The 21,673-nt window shown below is 35.4% G+C and overlaps 1 protein-coding gene across 1 annotated transcript in view; it reads right to left on the reverse strand.

Moving 5' to 3' along the window:
* IGF1 (insulin-like growth factor 1 (somatomedin C)) overlaps positions 1 to 20,689 on the reverse strand; it is a 50,939-nt gene extending 30,250 nt beyond the window's left edge. The window contains exons 1-2 of the mRNA XM_009332952.1: positions 20,381 to 20,689; positions 15,879 to 16,035 (exon numbers count right to left, since the gene is read on the reverse strand). Of these exons, the coding sequence (XP_009331227.1) occupies positions 15,879 to 16,035; positions 20,381 to 20,443 (220 nt within the window). The 5' untranslated portion in view covers positions 20,444 to 20,689. The remainder of the gene's footprint in view (positions 1 to 15,878; positions 16,036 to 20,380) is intronic.
* Positions 20,690 to 21,673: the final 984 nt, after the last annotated feature.

Raw genomic sequence — 21,673 nt, forward strand, 5'->3', positions numbered from 1 at the left:
ATATTTTTATGCATCATAAAGACAGTGTTAGTGGTCTCCTCAGTGGGTTGTCAAGAGGGCAATGGCTACATTACACCACTGCTGATGACTGTGATTACATAAAGGGACAATCTGTCCAACATAGGGCCTCTGTTTTACAGCTCCAATGTGCTGATATTCTAAAATGACAGGTAACAGATAACACCAGATACTCCCTACCGCATGTCACTTGAGGCAAAGGGTACGTATCATTCCCTTTACTAGTACCTGGCAATACTGAATTCTGTTTATCACCAGTCACTTGGCAACAAGAACTATTCCTGGTCAGTGCTTTGCTGCTGCCCTGCACAGCAGCTGCTCTGGAATTTCTGCAGCTCGCAAGGATGAGGCAATTTCAGTTGCTCCAGTGAGAGCAGAAAGAGGCTAATGATTCTCTGGAAGGGTGCTTAGATTTGAAGAAAAGGAGAGGAGGATTACATTCCCAGTTTCTGTTACATGCTGTTCTCCATTGCTTATAGTTGTTGCGCCTAACTTATACTAAGTTAACTTGGACTGATAGATAGACCATTTACTCAGCAATTTGGGAGTACCTTGCTATTTATTGACTGCATACATTTAGGTACATCATGGCCCATTTATAATGTAGAAACTCAAGTTTATTTTTGTCCATTCAAATGATCAGGATTAGCTCTCTTACCAGACTATATCACTATGAGTTATATTGGTGATGGAACCTTACTGTGTCTGTTGTCTGAATCCCAGCTTCCAGTGTTAACATTGGCTAAACAAGCTTTATATTTTCTTTTCCCCTTATAAAAAAAATATAAAGAGCCTGTATTTCAAAATAAATCTCCTGGATTGTACTCTGACACAGTTGAGATTTTAAGCCGCTAAATGCACATATAATGCATTTTAAAAAATGACATTGCTATGGTTATGAGTTACACAACAACATGATGTCAGCCCTCTGATTGGTGTCATGGTATTTAGCAATGCCACTTGGACAGGAAAGTTCACACACAGAAGCCTGTCCAACAGTTCTAAGAATTTTATATCTTTTGAAGTGTTTAATATATTTCTTTATGTGTTGAAGCACTGGCCTTCCAAACCCTTGTTTTTATTTTCCAGCAATCTCAGTGAACTTGGGGTCATTGGATTGCTTGCTTTCTCACCGGCTGCACTGAAATCAAGCAGCCATCAGCTAAATTACTATAGTTTAAATGTATCTAAAAAGAATTCAAAGCAGTGCTTTAAAACAGCATTATGACTCTGCTTTCAACATGGCATGAAGATATAATGCAAACCGAAGAGGTACAGGTGGTTCGAAGAAAAGGTGGATTTTCTGTACTGGCTCAAAATAAGAAACAATGGGACTTTCAGATTTCAACTGCCTACTTCAGCCAGAAGTTTTCTGTGATTATAGTTGTTTCAGCAAGAAAACAATATATTGTTGATACAAATTAAGTCTTAGTTTTCTGAGACATCTTTCCATCTTTTGAGACTATAAGGAAACAGCAAAATGAAAACTTTATCAAAATATTATCAATCTATACTGGCAATATCACAATGATAGCCTATCAGTTCCTTTGTCTGAAAAAAGTCAAGCTAAGGACAGTTAGGATGGACTCAACCAACAAAATCATATTTATCTATTTAGGTTGTTCAGAACAAACAGTTTTCTAAGTGTTACATATAATACGGTGATGCAGAGTGGGGAAAGCAGGTAAAAACCCAAACCGACATATAAAGTGGCTTTTTATTTAGTAGATTATTGTCCATTGCCAACAAAGCTTGGTATGTGAAAAACATTATGTTTTTACAGTGACTGTTGAGAAATGCACTGGTGGTCTCTGCTAATACTCACATCATAAAATTACTTGAATGAATTCTCGTCCAGTTGGTATTTTCAATTGACTACCCATGAATGGATACACCTAATTTATGTTGTCATTACTGAAGATAGGAAATTACTTATTCCAGCTGAAGGTTTAGCATGCAACTGTGAGCGGTATTTACACAACCACGGTACTTCATGAACTTTTTGTGAACAGATATAGGGCTTTTCTGTACCACCTTTCATGAGTTCCTTCATTAGCTGAAAAGGAAAATACATGTTTTTATGTTCTTTCTTAATTGTTTTTAACCTTTTCATCTAAATCAGATCTCTTGACCAAGAGATTTCAATCATTTAAAATTTTAAATGATTCTGCACTGAATTCTATTTATCACCAGTCACTTGGCAACAAGAACTATTCCTGGTCAGTGCTTTGCTGCTGCCCTGCACAGCAGCTGCTCTGGAATTTCTGCAGCTCACAAGGATGAGGCAATTTCTGTCACTCCAATGAAAGCAGAAAGAGGTTAATGATTCTTTGGAAGGGTGCTTAGATTTGAACAGAAAGAGAGGAAGATTACATTGCTTTTGTTTCCAGCTCTTTTGGCAAAAGTGCTTTATTAGCTCAGGTAGGGTAGGGTATATGCTGAAGCTGCTTTTGAGCAAGCGGCACACTTGCAGATGCCTTTTTCCTTCAGTTTCCCCTGTATAAAGGGAAGGTACTACTTCACTGTATCTCTAGGTTAAATTCATTGACATTTGTATTCTGTTTTGAACATACAAAGTACTAGCAGAAATGTTAAAATTACTTTGCAAAAAAAATCCTTACCATCTCCAGTTGGATATGCAATTACTAGGGCAAAAAAACCCTTACAAATGTTTAGAGAAACAGATGATTTCCTGGGAAATTGTAGGGCATAATGTATTTGTCTGAGTGCTGCAATCAAATACTTCTATGATGAGCACTCTAGAGAAGTTTATAAGGAAAATATTAATTCTTATGGTCTGCAGTGTTTGGGTCTTGGAAGTCAATAGGGCATGAGACCACCCATTACATAGTGAAGACAGAATAAATATTTGAATGATTTTTTCCTTCTCCCAAGAAGTGTGCATCCTGCATAACTACAGGTACAATTTTTTGTTAAAGACTGTAGTCATTTAGTGATGGAATGTATCATAATGTAAAACTGATTGGCCTGTGACCAAAATGAAGGCTAATATTCCCTGATTTTAAGGGATTCTTAAGACCACAGTTTGTCACTAGTTCTTTCCTTAAGCTCTTCTGTTTGAGTTGCAGCACGTTTAAAAAATGTGTTTAATTCATATATTCCTGCATTATTTGTGGTTACACAAACTAATACTTTTTAATAAAACCTGCAGATTCTCTTACTCCTTATATTATAATGTATTTAGAATTATTGCAGTAAATTTAGGTGCTGTCAGATGGTCTCATTGCAGTGGAGATTAGGTCTAAGTCACAAGTACATGAAACTCCAAAGATATCCTAAAGAAGTTTGAGAGATTTTTAATTATATTTTTCTGGTCAGAAGACAAAGAAAACAACAAAATATGCATTGTCTCCCGCTTCCTGCAATGATTATAATTTTTCTCATGTTCAATCTTTATCCCATATTGTTTGTGGTCCATGTTTAGGCTTTGGCATCTTGCAAATGAGGTTAATAGAAAGGTAGCATTTACAGTACTTATTAAGCACTGTCTGTTCCAGAATGCCTCTTAGAATATTTATTCAAATTCAGCCTTCATTATTTTTAGCTCACTTGGGAAATTATTAGCTTTCATCTGATGCCTCACATATTTATGCTAGAAATAAGAAGATTTCATACTAAGCGTATTAGTATGTTTAACGTCAGAGAGGAAGCCAAGTCATTATGCCAATTCTTATTTTAAAGAGTTTTTAATAGTGATAGCTTTTTCACAAGTAGTCAATAAGGTCCATAAGCAAAATTTAGACAAGTAGCTAAGGACCCTGACTTGTATTTCCAAAGGTACTGAGGCGACTAAAAACACAGGCATATGCCTAGAATGATTTAAAAAAACCCCAACTGCTTAGGACAACCTATCACTGATTTCAGTGGAAAATAGATACATGACTGCTTTCGAAAAATCTTTTGAGTGTCCATCTGCATCTTCAGTGCCTAAAAAACATTGAAAATCTGCCTTTAGGAGCCTCCAAGGTCTCAGTGACTTTTCATGAGACTCATACTAATTTTTGAAAATAGGTTAACACTGTAAAAAGTTAGTGTTCGGTCTTTTAGATGTAGCCATTTCCTGCCACAAAATCAAGACCAATTTAGGCACTTCAGCAAACACTTATGTATGAAGAATTGATAATTTTTAATAGTTTGTACCATGAATGGTAAATGAACTTTAAAATTACACTACAAACCTTTTGGGTTGTTTTGAATGAATGTTAAAAATGAGGAGTTTTTTGATGTGCATGTACCCTTTTCAAATCAGGCACAACTAGTATCTATTGATTGCTCAAAAGAGCCTCTATTTGCTATATTTATAATACAGAAGGAAAAATATCAGAAATTGAGCTGGTAGTTCTTAGGAAAAACATATGACTAGTTAGAAACTAGCAGGAATCCAGTCAAGGGAAAATATTTGTGGTGCAATGATACTTATGGCCAAAAGACCTAGGAAAATCAATGATCAATGTTTTCTTTAGTGAACACAGAGAATTCCTCAAATTAACTCACACTATCCTCAGTGTACTGAGCCAAAGCCAGTTGCAGTTAACTGATAACCTTGAGTAAGTAAGTATCCATGGACTCCTGATTGTGGACTATGAAGTGAAGAAACTCCTGGACAAGGCCAGTCTGGATTAACAACATCAGTATTTTCCCCTTCTTTGGTATCATCTTTGTCCCTTCTTTATTATACTACGTATCAGCTTTTCCTTGACAATGTCTCTCCTTTCTCTGCCATATAAAAGTGTAGATATACACTTTTTTTGAATATTATATCCTAAAAAAACTCAACAAGGGCACTCCCAGCTGTTTCATGATTCAAAGGTCATAATTTTGCATTCAAAATCTGTTGCAAGTTATTTGATTCTTGACGGGGGGTTCAAGCCCAATTTATTAAAAAAATTTTGCTCTTTTTTCACAGATCTGAGCTTCATCTGTTTCATATCAGAGTATAAATTTCTATTTGAAAAGAGCAGCAGACAATAAGAATATGACCACTTATGAATTCTGCTCATTTTATTAGTCTTCATCTTAGTGATAACAGGAAATAGTTGTCTTTTATTGCATCAACTCCTACTGCTTTCAGAAACTAAAATAAGATGACTATGTAACAAAAATTATGACAGTTAACACCATTAGAGCTGCAGTTGTAGAATTTCATTCCATTGTTTGCAAAAAGAAAGCTAAGGGTCAAGTTCTACAAAAGTATCTTCCTATTATTTTTTGAATGACCATATTATCTTGACCACTCCAGTTTTTGAAATGATTGTATCTTGGGATAGCTATATTAAATCTAATGTATCTAATTCCTGAAATAGTGGTGGAACTCTACAAGTGTATAAAATCATTCATGTGAGTATCTCATACAAGATCACCCTTTGTGACTTTTAAATGCAGAAGTCAATACATAACTGTGAAGTGAGAGAATGTTGTGGAAACACTACCTTCATTTCTACCCCATGTCCCTCAAGCGAGACCAACAGGGAATGGTACAATGCACAATATTAAGAGTAGCCTGAAATAAGCTCAATTGTATACATATTTATTCATAGCAAATGTAAATAATCCTTTCTGGTTTCTAGTGCCGTACTCTGACTGCTTCAAAATACAGTTACTGGAAAAAAGTTTGTCAAGGTCTGACCAACCTAAAGTACAGTTCCTACCCCCCATAGCTGGTCTGGAAATTTTAACTACTGCAATTATTGTTCCCTGCAAAGGGATCACTTCAGAGATCATGGAATGCAGTTATCTTTGAAGTGGTTCTGCACTGTTTCTGTGTTGCCTTGGATGAAGGGAGGAACTGAAGTGAGGAAGGTAGAGGTACTTTGTGCTGTTGATTCAACTGATTGAATGTTTAAGAACCTGAGATGGGGTTCTGTCTTACTTCAGTCATATTATTGCTTTTATAGATGAGCTTATTTGGTCAGCAGTAGCTATTTTTTAAATCTTCAAATCGCCTGAGTATTTCAAAACTGTATGCCTGTTGTATCAATGAGTATCTCAAAACTGTACTTGAGCATCATTCTGTGTCCTTTCTCCATGATGATACTTTATGGCACAGCATTCTAACAGAGAAAATGCTTCATTAATGACATCTGATATTTAGATGTCACTCTAGGTTTTAAATATTATTATTGTCTCAATTTCTTAAAAAACTGCTGGGCCATGTATATTCATAGGAATAGAAATGAATCTGTGTGAACGGCAGTGTAAAAAATTGCTTCATTATTTATGCATGGATAAGTGCACCTTGTCTCATCATGCAGGAATAAAACATGAAGGAGTGTTACTTATTACAGCATGTAAGAGCATATTCTATTTATTATATCAAGAAAGAAAAGATAGATAAGCTTTTCCCTTCTACTTTTACTGTTTCAGAGTGGAGTGCTTTCTCCAACAGGATTTACACTTAGTCAGGCTGAGGCCTGGGAGTTCTTAAAGGCCAAAGGAGCAACTCTAACTGGTGTTATCCGCATAAGGCACATTCCGGGTCATTGCTTAACTGTATTATAGCACGGCAGCTAAAATAAGCTTGGATTTGCTTTGATCTGAAATGTGGTCCGTATGAGTGCATCCTTATCTCCACATCGAAGTTCATTGTGTGATTTTAAATAGATTCATCCCACCAAAATTTAGGCTCTTAATGGAGGGTCCTTACTCAACTGACTTACCTAACTTAAGGATACAATTGCCATAGCTTCCTTGCTTAATTTAGTGGATAAGGAAAAGTATGTCCTAGGGATATTCAGAACTTAATGAGAGCTCTGAAAGTTTCTTACTTCTCTCACTGACTGTTGAATGAGCTTGAGTAGGCTCCTAACTCAGATACCTCATGTAAGTGCCCAAAAGTAGATGGAATGAATCTGAACCAGAATCTCCTTGTGTATATCGGATCAAGCTCTGTTTAGTCTTTATAATTCAGAAGGTTCAGTCTGTATGTGGGTAAATGAAAATGACGTTTGTCACAGATTGCCTGTCTAGAAAGAACTGAATTTAAAAGTCTTTTGTCTGAAAAGAGGTGAAAGGAACAATACAGTAAACACCATAAAATACAAATGAGAGCTTTTCTAATACACCTATTCTTCTCTGTATGAATCGTGGAGGTATAATAACATCACCTATTCTTCCTACACATCTATCCTCCCTTGTACACCCCCCCCCCAAAAAAAAAAACAACAAAACAACACTTCAGTAAGGAATACTTTGATATTACTGAATTCCAAAATATAAGTAGGGTCATAATGCAAATTATTTCAGTAGTACCTCTGTTTTCATTCAGTGCCCATTGATTTAGAGTAAAATGTCAGAAACAATTAGAAAAAACAGAAGTGTTCTAAAAGCAAATATATATGGTGGTTTTGCATTTAATCTTAGCTATATATTTCAGAAATAAACATGGCTTTTATTCAGGACATGTATTTGCCAATAATACATCTGATTAAACTAGGAAAATTAGACATACTATCAGTAGCTTGCTCCCAAATTACACAAGAAGAAATTAGATACATTTTCAGTAGCTTGCTCTCAAATCTCTTCAGTCTATGAGTCACCAGATTCTTCCTGCCAAACTAAATATGTCTGTGAAAGGCTGGAAACTTTAATGGAAAGAAACATAAAACTTGAAATACGTAGGAAAAACTAAGTTTTTTCATGGAAGACCTGTTGACTAGTAATTCAGGAATTCAGGGGATGTAGAAACAAATTATTACATCTTACTTGTCTACAGAAGTTTCAAGGTATGAAACATACTCAATTTAAACCTGCTATGTTAACCTAAAACTGATGTCCTTATTAGCTTTCATGTGACCTAAAGTAATCAATGAAGACTTACAAAAAGAAGTTGTAAAAATTTCATCATAATAGTAAAAGCTCTTACCCAGTCATTTTGATGGGGCTGAGTTAAAAGAAACCCTCAGTATACTTAATGCAAGTCTGAAAAAAAATCCCTCTGTTGTAAATTGGATTTATTATACATAGTACCACACAACCATCGAAGATAATTAGGAATGTACTCATCTTTTCAGATCCACAACCATAACAACATCTTCTCTACCATTTTCCCCACAACACTTATACTTTTTCTACCTTTGCATAAGCCATACATTTAAAAATATTCTTAAGAATACAGACTTCTTGTGAAATACAGAGTTTGTGTGCATAATTTAAGATTTTACCCATTGCCTTAGTAGGATATGGCTGTTAACATTCTTTTGAAGTCAAAACACTTTTCGGTAGTATTTACTTTCCTTAGAAGTTCCTGTTTATAGGAACTGGGGATGTTACTTAAGTGCTTACTTGTTTAGAGATAGAAATAGTTAATAAGTATTGCTAGAATATTTATTTTCAGAAAGAAAACAGTTTTGTTCACTGAGCTGGATTGAGTCAGAATGCTCTGAGCCAACCCCTTCTTTTTTCTGCATACTCAGCCTTGTGAAAATTTCTCCCCAACACACAAAGATGCAAACACTGTAAACAAATAGTTCTGTATAAAAAAAAATCATATCATTTCAGGTTTGGGCGTGAGCTGTAATTTCCTAATGGAAGTGCTTTAACAGGACACTTTTTCCCTAATTCCATGCTTTTATGGGCACATAAGGAAGCAGAAGGTTCTGCTGTCTGGAGGCATTCTCTTACTCTAGAACAGTTATATTACATAGATGGGAAAATTGGGATCAGCTGAATTTCAAAAATAAGATGGGAAATACATAAATATGCTGTAGACTCAGAAAAAAAAAAAAAAGAGATGGGCCCTAAATTGTTTCTTTGATAAAAGGAAGCTATTCCAGTTTTCACTAGCAAAGGATTTAACATGAGGTGAGCAAACAGCTTCCACTCTGTCTTGTAAGAGCAAGAACATTGAAAACAGTAAATTTGACTGTACACGGAATTCAATCAAAAAATACAGCAAGTATCTCAGATTTTTGTCTGATTTTGTGGGAATTTAAGTTTACTAAGGAATTTAAAGCAGTTTTCTAAGGAATTCCAAACCAGTTTAGCAGGAATTGGCATAGGAGAGGCAATCAGAAATTTAACCTAAAAGTTGCTCAGATAAAATTGACAAGACAAGCTCACCTATATAATTTGTCTAATAGTTAAAGAAGTCTGAAAAGAAGATAGCATTTGACTTTTCTTGCTTTGATACAGTAAGAAAAGCAATTTATCCTTTTATTCTGAAAGTTATGTGGTAACCAGTGCCTAAGGTACAGCCTTTTGAAATGGGCATTTAGTATTTAACTGGATTCAATTTTTTAAACTTTTACTTACAGTGACAATGCAAGATTTTCTATAAGTTGGAGTGACCCACTGGTCAGTATATGGTATGCCCCTCCAAAGGCTATGGATGTGTTAAAATTCTTGTTCTCAGAACCTCATTCACCAATGCAAACATGAAATATGCCTGTCATGACTTAACAATTAGACCCAGTACTTGGGCTATATCTTGCGTGGTGATTTTGCATTAAATGCACCACAAAGAAAGTATGAATTAATGGCTACTTCTTCTTTTTGACATGGAAGTTCCTGTGGTTATTACCAGAGATAAATTTAGCATAAATTCTTCAATCAGTATACATTTGTGGTATTCCTTTTGTCTTGATTTCTAGACTGAGAAATGACTTAACTCTTGGTTACCCCTTTCATTTCTTGTCATATTTTTGAACAATTAAGCTTGTATCATAGGGAAATAATGACATCTGGGCATGGCTTAATAAACAAGTTCACATCCATCCCTTTTTAGCAAAGCTCTGAAATGAAAACAGCTTTAAGTCTCTATTTGATTTTCAGTGATGTGAGAGGGTTTGAAACATGCATAAGAGCTAAAGTGCTGAATAAGCTCTAGAGAAATGGCTATATGAACTTCCTGCTTTGAATGAGCACTCTGTATAGATTGCCCTAGATGCTCAAGTAGTTAATGCAAAAGGTTTTAATTAAGAGACTATGTGGTTCTACTAAACTGAATAATTTGCTTTGCGCCTCTTGCTGCTGTTGATCAAATATTGTAAATGCATTATTAATAGCAGAAAAAATGAAGAGGTCCATATGCAAAGGTTTTGGCCAATTGCATAAACCATATGCCGGAATTGAAGTGAGTGAAGGGTTTTTCTTCATTTTTAAGATTCAGTGGAAAAGTAAGAGGGGCAGCTATGCCAAGAATTAATGCTTATGTTGCCAAGTGCTTCTTTGAGCAACTTTATCCAACATGAGACTAAACAATGTATTAAATACACATATAGCAGGAATCAAATGTCAAATAACAGCTTTCTGCTGTTTGAGACCAAATTTGAACCTTGGTCTAGTGCATAGATAAAGGCAAAAAACATAAAAAGCATTAGCATCTCTAACATCTAACAGCTAATAAGGACACATATAAATTGAACTTCGGGAGGAACTGTACTTATTTGGTTTTAGTAGTAGACACTTTTTGCAGAGTTGTTTCTTGCTGAAATTTTGATCAATGGTTTGCTTCCAGTCACCTCATTAGAATTATCATTACTACTACAGTCCCTCTTCATGAAAAGGTTGAAAAATTATGAAATCCTTGGCAACCTGAGAACTAGCTGTAGAGGAGACCTGTTTGCAGAGTGTAAATTTAGTGTGTTTCAAAGGCTAAATCCTCCTAGACTCACTGTGTGATCCATGGAGAAAGAAGGCAGAACCTCTCTCTCTGTTATTAAAGAGGTAACTTAAGAAGATTAACCTTACTAAACTAAGGTTAGCCTTTATGAACACTCCCTAGCCTTTTTTAATGTGGTAAAAAAGGAAAAAAATATTTCAAAGACTGGCTTATTTTCAGAGAACTTCCTCAATGATTACTAACAGGGGCAACAGAGCACACACCAAACTTATGTATCAGTTATTTGACTATATAGTGATACCATTCCAGAATCCAGAGCTGTCTTTTTTCTTACACAGGTATATCAATAACTGTGCCTACAGTCCTGGTTCCCTGAGCACTGACCCTGCAGACCTGGCTAAAGCACATCTTAGCTCCTTTCCAGGCTAGCTTTCCTGTAAGAAGTAAGGAACCTGGGGATAAAGATTGAAGAATACACTCAAATCTTCCATGGATACAGGATTTGGACATGAATGGGGCATGTAGCCAGACCAAGGAGCTTAAAAACACTCTCAGATCTTGCTGTGTGAACATAGCCAAGATGACCAGCATTTCTTTGCAAATATTTGTAAGACTGTCACTGACACCACAGGCTGTGTGTGTCCACTGCAGGTTTTCAGCATGCCTCTCCTGGGCTTGTAACATTAACATTCCTCTCAATCAGGGACACAGAGATGAGCTAATGACTCATAGCTCCTACAGGTATGGAGTAGTTAAACAACTGAGTGCCATGCCATCTCTTGTAATTATGTTGATAGGTTTGACAGGCCTAGAAACTTTAATAACATCTTAAAAGCAGACTTCCTGAAGTAAACAAGTAGCTGTTAACTAAAGGGAAATGGAAGAAGCAAAACGTAGTTGCCTATTGCCATGCCCCTTATTTCCTCCTTTATAAGGCAGCAATTCCTCCATATATACCTCAGTTCTACAAAGTAACAAGATCTGATGGCAGCTCTGATTACCCAAAACTCTGTTCACTGTCTTATCCTGATTTTCTGATGATTATAAACCAATAGTTTTATGTTGCGCACAACTGATATTCCCAAGGACAACACACAATTCTGATTGTCTTAGTGAAAAAAACCATAGTAAAAATCTGTAATGATTCTCCACAAAGCAGTTGGCACAGGGAGCATTAGGCTGGATACCAGAAAAGTCCATCTTTTATGGGATTCACTCTTTTACATATGGAAGCATGTGCTAGATCATTCTCCATTCTCTGAAGAATATCAGAGGAACACCATTTTGTCAGGTATCTAAATTCAGCTCCTTCTTTTCTATGCAAGTGATACTTCAGAATATTCACCATAAGCCCAAAGCAGTTTTTTTAACAGAAAAAAGGTGGTTTTTTAATTCATGAAATTGATTGCCATGATTTCAAATAAGTATTGCCATCTAACTTGGGCTTTAGAAATAAGAATGACCAAAAGTGTCTAAAGAAATAAGAAAGCTATTTCTTTATTGGCACTCATGTGTATGGTTAGCCAAACTGGTATCCATGTATTGGAAAAGGAAAAGGAATATTTTCAAAGGAGAAGAAACTAGATAAAAAAGAATATAGCATTTGATCCTTAGAGCAAACTACATTTGCTTTCCTTTCTCATGGTAGTAATAGTCCTCAGGAAACAACATGAGCAAGAATGAATGATTGTCCATCAAATTCAAATTGTACAAAGAAAACAAATAATCTCTTTTTTTGATTAGTCTACATAGTAAATTCCTGTGATAAGACTAGACTATTTCAAGCAAAATTTCCCCCCTCCTGGGCTATTGCTTCTGTAAGTTTCTTGTAATTTGTCCTTTCAGTTTTTGCAACATTCTCTGCCCTCAGCATTGTTTTGTAATAGCAGTGGCATGATAGACCTTTCTAGGCATTAAAATTCAAATGAACATAGCAGCCATCCCATTTTGCTTCATGACTGTTGAATCCAGAGTTTTTGAGACTAGAGAAACATTAATTGAGAAGAGTTATGTCTAAGTGTAGCCACTTGTGTAGCTGTGGCCAGGCTCTCTGTTTGTTGGCTTCTCCTAATGTAAGCTAGCACACAGGAAATTGAGTGGCAGAAGTTCTGCTAGAGAGGTGTTGCCAGATAAAAGGTGGCAACAAACTGCTTTTCACTGGTGAATTATGGGAGAGAAAAAGCTGTCCAAGAAGTAGCCAGTGCTGGCTGGGGTTAAATGTGACCAAGGGAAAAGCAGATGCTCTATTTTGGGATTTGTGCAGTGCTCTCCCCTAAAAAAACTTTAAGAAATGCTCCTTGCCAGTCTACCTCATGAAGAAAGGGAGTGGTAGAAGCCACATTTGACTTCCTCTTGAAGTCAATACTTTTCTTTGTGTGTGGTAAGCAGCTGGGGCATCTCTTCAGAAGCTGCAAAGAATTTTCTTTTATAGATAGGAAGTTGGGCAGAGTAGACTATATATAAGAAACTTTTTTCTTCCAGTGCTAGATGTAGGTATAGCCTTGTGGTTGTGGAGTACAGAGTTTCAACAGAAAGTAACTCAATTATTTCTATCTTCATTTCCACCCACAACTCCCAAGGAATAGTCAGAAGACTTAAAATACAATTTAAATTGAACATCCTCTTCACAATAAAAGAAAAAAGTTAACTGGATTTTTACTTCTGCAAATGATGTGCTATTCTTAAAAAGTCACAAGAAATGGAGCAACATTTTTAACTTCCAATAATACGCTGCATTCTGTAGTACATTTGAGATGAAGATCTCAAGTTGTTTTACCAATGTTACTGGACTTACTTTTCTATAGTTCTATATTTTAGATTAAACACTAACAAATAAGAGGGATAAGGCTAAAACAGATTAAATTGCTGCCTCATGAATCAGAAGTAGTCAGGTGGAGGACACACATTACTTAGCATCCAAGGGCCATGTATCAACTTCATAAAATTCCTGTTGAATGTTGCAATTGCAGTCTGTTGATTACAACAGTGCAAGACTTTCCTAAAACAGAGTGGTCATTCGTTAGTAAAACCTTCCACGGTCTTCCATACAAAACCAGGTAGACCTTTATGGTGTCAATAGTGACATTATTTCAAGTGAAAACTCAGAATGTAAGAAAACAACAAAGAAAACTAGAGAAAAAGTCTTTACTGACAGCAGATAAAACTCAAGATTGCAAGGGTAAAGAGCTCCTTTAAAACTTCAGAAGCCCACCCTGGTATTTTAAAGTAAGGATGATATATCTTAGGGAATGTAGAGGTTTGAAACACACTGTGCAACCTTAGAATAACTGAGATTGAAAACAAAGAAAGTTATTGCTGATGATTAGTATTTCACATGTCCTCTTACCTTGAGGAATACATAGAGTACACATAACAGTAAGTCCGATTGCTTGGCAGTAACAGCCACTCTTGTGGCAAGCAAGTGTGATAGTTCTCTGAACACGCCACAAACATTTTGCCGGGAGAGGAATGACTGGGAAAATGCCTAAGATACACGCACAGTAAAAAAAAAAAAAAGCTATGCTGTTCTAAGGGGGCAGTATATTGTCTCATCATTTTCTGGTGCAGAAACAGGAGGGGGACATGAAAATCTTCCTTTACATTCCTTCCAGCCACAAAGAGAAAGTATTTGTAGCCCCTTAAGTGTAACTCAGCTACTGATAAAGGTAACAGATTTTGGTCTTCAAATGAACACATGAAGAGTTGGTAGAAAAATGTAAATTTTTTATGAGAGATTCCAGTATTTTTAATATTGTGTTTAACACCAGAATACTAAGTTAAACAGCACCCTAGAGTAGATGCTTATTAACGATCGCTAAAGTATTAAATACAGAAAAGAAGGGTTCTTTAGTGAATTACTTTGCATATATGAAACTAAGCCTCTTAGTTTCAAAGGTAAACTTTAATAGTAAGTACCAAGAAGACAGTGAAAACATCTGCAGCTTGTATTGAGGAAATCAGGATTTTCTGCAAGTTAAAGGTTTAAGAATTTCCCTAATTCTATTTTTATTGCAAGCAAGGAGAAAAATATTGAAAGCAATAAATAGAAATGAATAGGAATGGGGTGGGTAAGATCAGAAAAACAAAAGTGATACCTTAGAGGGCAAGAGTTATTAGGATAAAATGAGGATTATAAAAGTAAAAAAAAAAAAAAAGAAGAAAAAAGCTAGACCTCACAAAGAATATAAAAATAAATAGAAAAAAAACCCCTTCACTTAATTTCTTGTCTTTATAGCCTAACCACCCCATATTTCCTTTTCTTGGTTATATTCTTGTTTGGAAAGGTAACTGAGGCTCTGAAGGAGAGGTAACTTCAGACAAGAACTTCAGACAGGCACATATTATTATTAAAAGTAAACACTAGCTTCAGAGGCTCTAAAAGCACAAATTCTTGCATGTTTTGAATAAATATATTAATGAACGAGTTCAGAATGAATATACTCCTAGCTAAAAGTTTCATTAACTTTGTTATTTGAGTAGCAAATAGCTGAAAATTAGATATAGATTTCTATTATTTGCAAGTTGTGTATTTCTTGATCTTGACGGCACTTGTAGGAAGGTACTAAGATAAGAGACAGCTACTCCAGCTTGCACAATCTAAAACACAGCAAAGGAAAAATATTGTGATGTTCAGTTCCAAAGTGGAGGTCTTGCTCCAAAAAGTTATTTGAGTACTAATATATCCACACTATTGCAGACTTAATTTTATCTGTTGTCTGTACTGTTGTTAATCTTCATTATCTCACCATGCATAAATATTCCTTCACCTGTATTTAACTGACGAAGCATGCGGATACTTGGATTGGTAACTTTCTGCTTGCTGCCTTCCAGCTTTTCTTTTTTTCAAACCAGATGTTGAAGCTTAGTGTGTTTTTAATATGATACAACGTGTACTTAAACAGTTTATGAGTAGACTGCCATAACAGGTACATGCAGTACTGCCTCATTAATATCTTGGGTCTAGTATGTGCTTTCATTCATTTAATTTCAGTGGCAGGTCAGCAGAAAGCAGTAATACAGCAGGTGGAATAACAGCAGCTGGAAAATGGTTAAAAACAATAACATGTCTGAAAAGGAAAATTTGTCAGAAACTCAGAGGCTGAACACAAGCACAGCTTTATTCTTCATGGTCACTGCAGACTTGGGCATCTCCAAGATAGAGGATACTAGTCATACTCAGCAGCCTGGTTTGATCATTTCTAAGCTTGCTTAGAGCAGTTGCAAACTCCAAGACGTTACACGGAAAAGTTTAGCAGCTGAATGAAAGAAAGGGTTGACTTACTGAAGTAAAAGCCTCTGTCTCCACACACAAACTGAAGAGCATCAACCAGCTCAGCACCACAGAGTGTTTCTGGGCCAGCAGCAGCAGAACTGGTTAAGGTAAGCAAACACAGGCCAAGGTAGAAGAAATGAATGTAGGACACAGTGTGCATCTTCACCTGCCAAGGAAGAAAAAGCAGTGTCAGAATTTCCCAAGAGTCCTAAAGAAAATGACTCTTGCACCTTTGTGAGTTGAGAATGCATATTTACTGTAATTTGTTAGACAATAAACACAGTATCAGGAAATGCCTCACCATAATTTTGCCACTGTCTACATATTCTAGTCCATATAAACCGATTACTTCCTCTGGTGGATATTCTTGGTTCACATTCACACGTAGTTAGAGAACCTTGTAGTAACTATGATTTATGGTTGCTCCTGCAAAAGGAGGATATGGAAGAGTGCAATAGACAGGCAAAGGGAAGCCCAGAATAATAAAAGTAAGGAAGACTAGACAACCTTGAATTGTTTTGTCGGAGACCAGATAGGCTAAGAGGGATATGACAGTTGCCTGTCAATGTACTGTGGGAGGTGGAGGTGGCATATGACAGAGAAGAGCTATTTAAACTAAAGAACAGCACTGGCACAGGAATAAATGGCTGTAAGCTGGAGGGAAGGAAATTTGGCCCAGTAGGAAAAGGGTTCATAATTACTCCAAGGGTCTCCAGCCACCTTAAAAAGGGAAATATCAGGACAAAACAAAAGAATTTTCAAGGTAGAAGTTGCCGAAGTTACAGTAGAGTTGATGTGGGACCTTCCATGGTAGGGGACTGCATTCAATGACTCTTACAGGCCTCTGTTACTAGCAAGTTAACATTTGGAAGCATTCAAGAAATTAAAAGGAGCACTAGTGGGAGTGTTAAGGATTTGTATTTTTACTTGATGGAAGCAGCTATACTTTCACTGACCTCCATTATATCCTCTTAGTCAGGTTTGGCTACGAGGTATACACAGAGGTGATAATTCTTTTCTCATTTACATTTGGTTACAAACTATCTTTTTCCTGGACTTATGACTGAAGAAAGGCCAATCCTCAATGGGTGTAAATTTGTACCATTCCATTTATCCACTTCCTTTTATATCAATTTATATCAACCAAAGATCTTACCCAACATGTCAAAGAAGATAGCATTATTTATTTTAAATAATAGGAAAAGCTATTTCTATTTAGTAGCAGGACAGTGAAGAATGTGCTTAATGTATATTCTGAGCTGATTTAGATCACGTGCCAAAAATGTTAGTTTCAAAAGCTGTAAATCTGCATTTAATTTCATTCTTTTTCAAGGTTAATATTAGTATTGCAGTCAGGTAAGAAGTTACAAATCTGTCTTGCACATACAGTTAACCTTGGCTTAAAACTGCTTTGTATTAACAGACTAGTGCAAAGTAATTGGAGTAAAATGATTAATCTTCCCTAAAGTTTCTTTCAGGGTTTCAGGGACTATTTATTCTTATTTTTTCACTGAACTTTTGAAAAAACAATTAAATTATCTATTGTCTGCTCATATGAGATCTGATCCAGTGGGGTATTGAGCCTTCTCTAGTCAATAATTTTTAAGAATTCTTATTTTCTTGGCAAGGCATCTTAGCACCTTGTTGGATGAATCCCGTATTTCAACTTAAGTCAAAGCTGAATAAGAGACAAATCTATAAATAAGTCAGAATTTATCCCTGTTTTTTTCCTGATATTTCCACTGTGAAAATAATGCACCAATCTTAATCCCATGATATATCATAAAAAGAAAGAATAATTATTTTTCCATTCACAAGAGTCTTTAGCCAACTTTGCCATGCAAAAACCAACAAGCTTTAATGCATGGACATGACTTCAATGGCAGATGGAGGAAGATGAGATTATAAATGAATGATGATAACATGAGGCATTATTTCCTGTAATGATTCCATATCTTAACAACATCAATTTCTTTTTTCCCTTGCCATATTTTTGAATTTCTAAGATAAATGTGATGCACCTGCAGTTTAAGATGGTTCCTGGTTCTGAGGAGGTAAAGTAGAAAGCTGTTTAGCACACCGTGTCAGAAGGCTGAAAGATTTTACAAATACAAGAACATTATGTATTTAACAGTTTGTTCTTGTATAACATTTAGGCCAGAAATAAACACAAATCTTAGACATTTAACAATTTTGTATTTTTCAAAACTTTTCAGCTGGGTTGCATTTTCAGATAAATATCAGTACTGAACTACAACAAAACAGATTATCATCTACTGTTTTTCCTTTAGTGGAAGCCAAAAAGGCTGCACAGTATAAACCACAGAGAATTTCTAACTTTATCTCCAAATTTAAAAAAAGTCAAGAACTTTCAAACAAGTAAAAACATTGGGGGAAAGAAAACAGACTCACATGTTTCTAGGGCTCAATCAATTATTTGTTAAATAAAATGCTGTTTCATCAAAACTAATTCCAAAACATAGTTTAAAACTTTAGCTTTACTTCATCATTTTAATTAAACATAACATTAGTTGATTCAATATGTTTCTGATAAAATCAAAGTTCCCATTTATGTCTGAGGGGAATATTCTTAAGAAAATACAAAGTTGTAATCCAATATTGCTTCAGGTTCTTTACAAACAGGCAGGGTACTTGCAATGTCCCCAGTTTGACTAGAAAGTTGAGAGTTTGAAAGAAAACGCATTAGCACGTGGGTGGGGTTTATTGAAGCATCTAATTACATTTGGAAATTGAATACAGGTTCAGGATGAGCCTGGTTAAGCACTTCTTTTAGTTGCATAGAATGACTGGCCATATTTTCACAGCTGGAATTTCCTCTTTTTTCAGTAAAATGCAGCTTTTGCTGCATTCCTCTTTTAATAGTCCAGAAGAGTGGCACCACAGAGGAATGTCATATATGAACACTTTACATCTCTTTTACTTCTTAATTCTTCCCTATAAGTCCTCTTAGTCTAATAAACTATCAGTTGGCACAAGTTGTGCATAAGAAGTCTTCACATGCTTTGTCATTTTAATAACATATAAGGACATCTACAATAATTACACATATGTTGAAGGGGGCAACATTTTTATGGATAGTATACGCTATAGAAAAAAAATCAAGAGTTATATTCAAAATTACATTTTGCTATATAGAGGTTGAGCCTGATTACCAAGCCACAGTAGCAAGTATGTAATTAGTATGTAGTAACAGTATTCACTAGTAATTATTATATAAATAAAGCATATATACTCTAGAATGGATCAAGGTTTAAATATTGCTAACTTTGATTAAAGAATCTGGGCTACATCCTAACCTAAATCAATATGTTCCATTGATTCCAAGGAAGCTTGGCAGGATGCACCAGCTGAGGAACTAGCACATTACTTTTATGTCTCTTAGTGCCTTGCTCAATACTTGAAAAAAAAGATCTTCATTTTTGAAGTGTATTGGAAGGGATGCCCATTTATACATTAAGAGAATGGTTTCATCCATTGCAATTACAGACCTGCTTTTTTGAATCACATTAAGGAGTGAGATAAGTGTGTTTTAAGTGTAAGACACTCTAAAAAAATAATTAGGCCCTAAACAATTAAAACAGGAGAATTCTGCCAACTGCATAAGTGTCCTTGCAAAATATTAAAGAAAAAAGTTCTTGAAGGATATAAATTTGCTGATAATGGAAAGTTGAACTAGGGCCAATTGACAGAAACAGAGGTCAATGCACCTACTGAAGCCAAATTTACTTAAAGACAGTTTATATTAATGTGTAGAAATTATAGGGTCATAACATGAAACTTCACATGCAAACTTTCCTGCAACAGCCCTCCCTCCAAGGGGAAACTTGGAGATGAACATGTAGGGGAATTTCCATTTTCTTTACGTACAATTGCTTAAGCTATACAAATATGCAAGGTCAGCAAGAGTCACAGCTGGTTTCTAATGTAGAAAACAAATTGGACTTCACATTTACTTTTAATTTATGAAAGGAAAAAACAAGTAAATGCTACAATGCTGCCAGAAAATTGCTGCAGTGACAACATCCCTTAAAAGTTTCCCTGTGAAAGCATGAACATTTTCTCTATAATTGTGTATAATAAAACTCCAGAAACTTAACATGTGAATAATACCTTTTTTCCTATAAAACCCTGCACCTGCAGAAAATAGCTAAAAGTTCTTGTTTTCAGAAGCATTAATTAACAATATAGACAATGATGTAATTGGTCCCTTTAATAATGACATAACTGAAATATTGCAAAGTTCTCTGAATAGAAGTGAAAATTAAGACATGTATCTGCAATAGTTTACCCTTACAGTTATCTATGTAATTGCAACTATTACATACAGCCATTTTCCAGATCATATAAAATTGCATGTTCAGCAATTTATAAATAATTCTCAGTTCTAAAATAATGTTATTGAAAAGTGTACAGTACTCTTCAAACCAGAAGCAGACAATACACAGTAAAATAAAACTAAAAAATTATTTGAAATAGTAATAAAGATTTACCTTCAAGAAATCACAAAAGCAGCACTTAACTAATTGTGTTGAAAGACTGTTGATTTTTTCCATTGCTTCTTAAAAGTGCAAAGTCTGGAAATAAATTTGTTAGCAGTAATGATGAGAAAAAAGAAATCCAGAGAGATGTGAGATGTTGAGAGCAATGTCACATTTCAATATTGAGGACTTTATTCCATTGCGCAGGCTCTATCTGCTCTGATTTTAGCAGTGACAGTGAGATTTAGCAAACAGAAGAGGGATTTAGAGAAAATCCTCACATTTATCTACATTACACAGACACTGTAGACAGGAAACAGCTGGGGGAGCATTTGCCTTCTCTCTCTCTCCCTCTTCTGGCAAAGTTACCGAGTAAGGACTTTTTTGGGCATGGTGACAAATAACATCATACCTTTGCATTTTAAAACTAGAGCACAGAAGCATATTTTTTTCCCTTTAAAAGAATGTGAATTAGTGACTGAGGGGCTAGCAGACAAAAAAGCTTGTGCTGCCATGAAAAATAAGAAAATGTATTCTGTTAACTTTCAGATAGCTATGTGTGCAGTTGTATTTATGTGTGTGTGTGTCTGCATTTCAAATATATAAAAACTTATATATGCAAGGGCATTGTTTGTATATATGCATACCTTCGTATATATGTATACATTTTATTTATGCATAGAGACACAGGTATTTTATTTATATAGTATAGAAAGACAGGCAGTCGGTTATCTACTTTTTTCTTAATGCATCTTTATGTTATTAAACTTGGCATGCCTATATGCTGAGTAACAATTAAAACCTCCAACTCTCTGTGCTATTAACCCTAAAATAGCAGTTTGTAATTTGCTAAAAATAACAGAATTGTTGAGCACTACTTGTAAATAGGGCAAAATAGCTTTGTGATCTTTTAGCAACCACCCAGGAGAAGTCATATCATTTCCTAGAATTTGCAGTACTATGAATATAGTAACACAAGTAGCCCAGTTTGGGGGGCTTCCATTACATTTGTCTTAAACGTGCTGTTGTAATTATAAAATTATTTCCCCCCTTTTCAGTAGTAATCTTCATAATTACTCTTGATAACAATTTAAATGACACTGGGAAAGAGAGAATTCAACTTTGTTAGTTCTGCAATACCTAACTTTTGCCTTTTTATTTTTCCTCAATTATGAGTATATTATAAATAACACCAGCTGGCCAGCAACATGCTCTCACGGGTTATGATGTCATTCAAATCCCTCAACTGTGTTAGTGGCTTGCAATGTGCTCCAAGCCAGCTGTTTTTCTATTTATAATGTATGC

Source organism: Pygoscelis adeliae, unplaced genomic scaffold (assembly GCF_000699105.1).
Source record: "Pygoscelis adeliae isolate BGI_AS28 unplaced genomic scaffold, ASM69910v1 Scaffold38, whole genome shotgun sequence".
Taxonomy (NCBI): Eukaryota; Metazoa; Chordata; class Aves; order Sphenisciformes; family Spheniscidae; genus Pygoscelis; species Pygoscelis adeliae.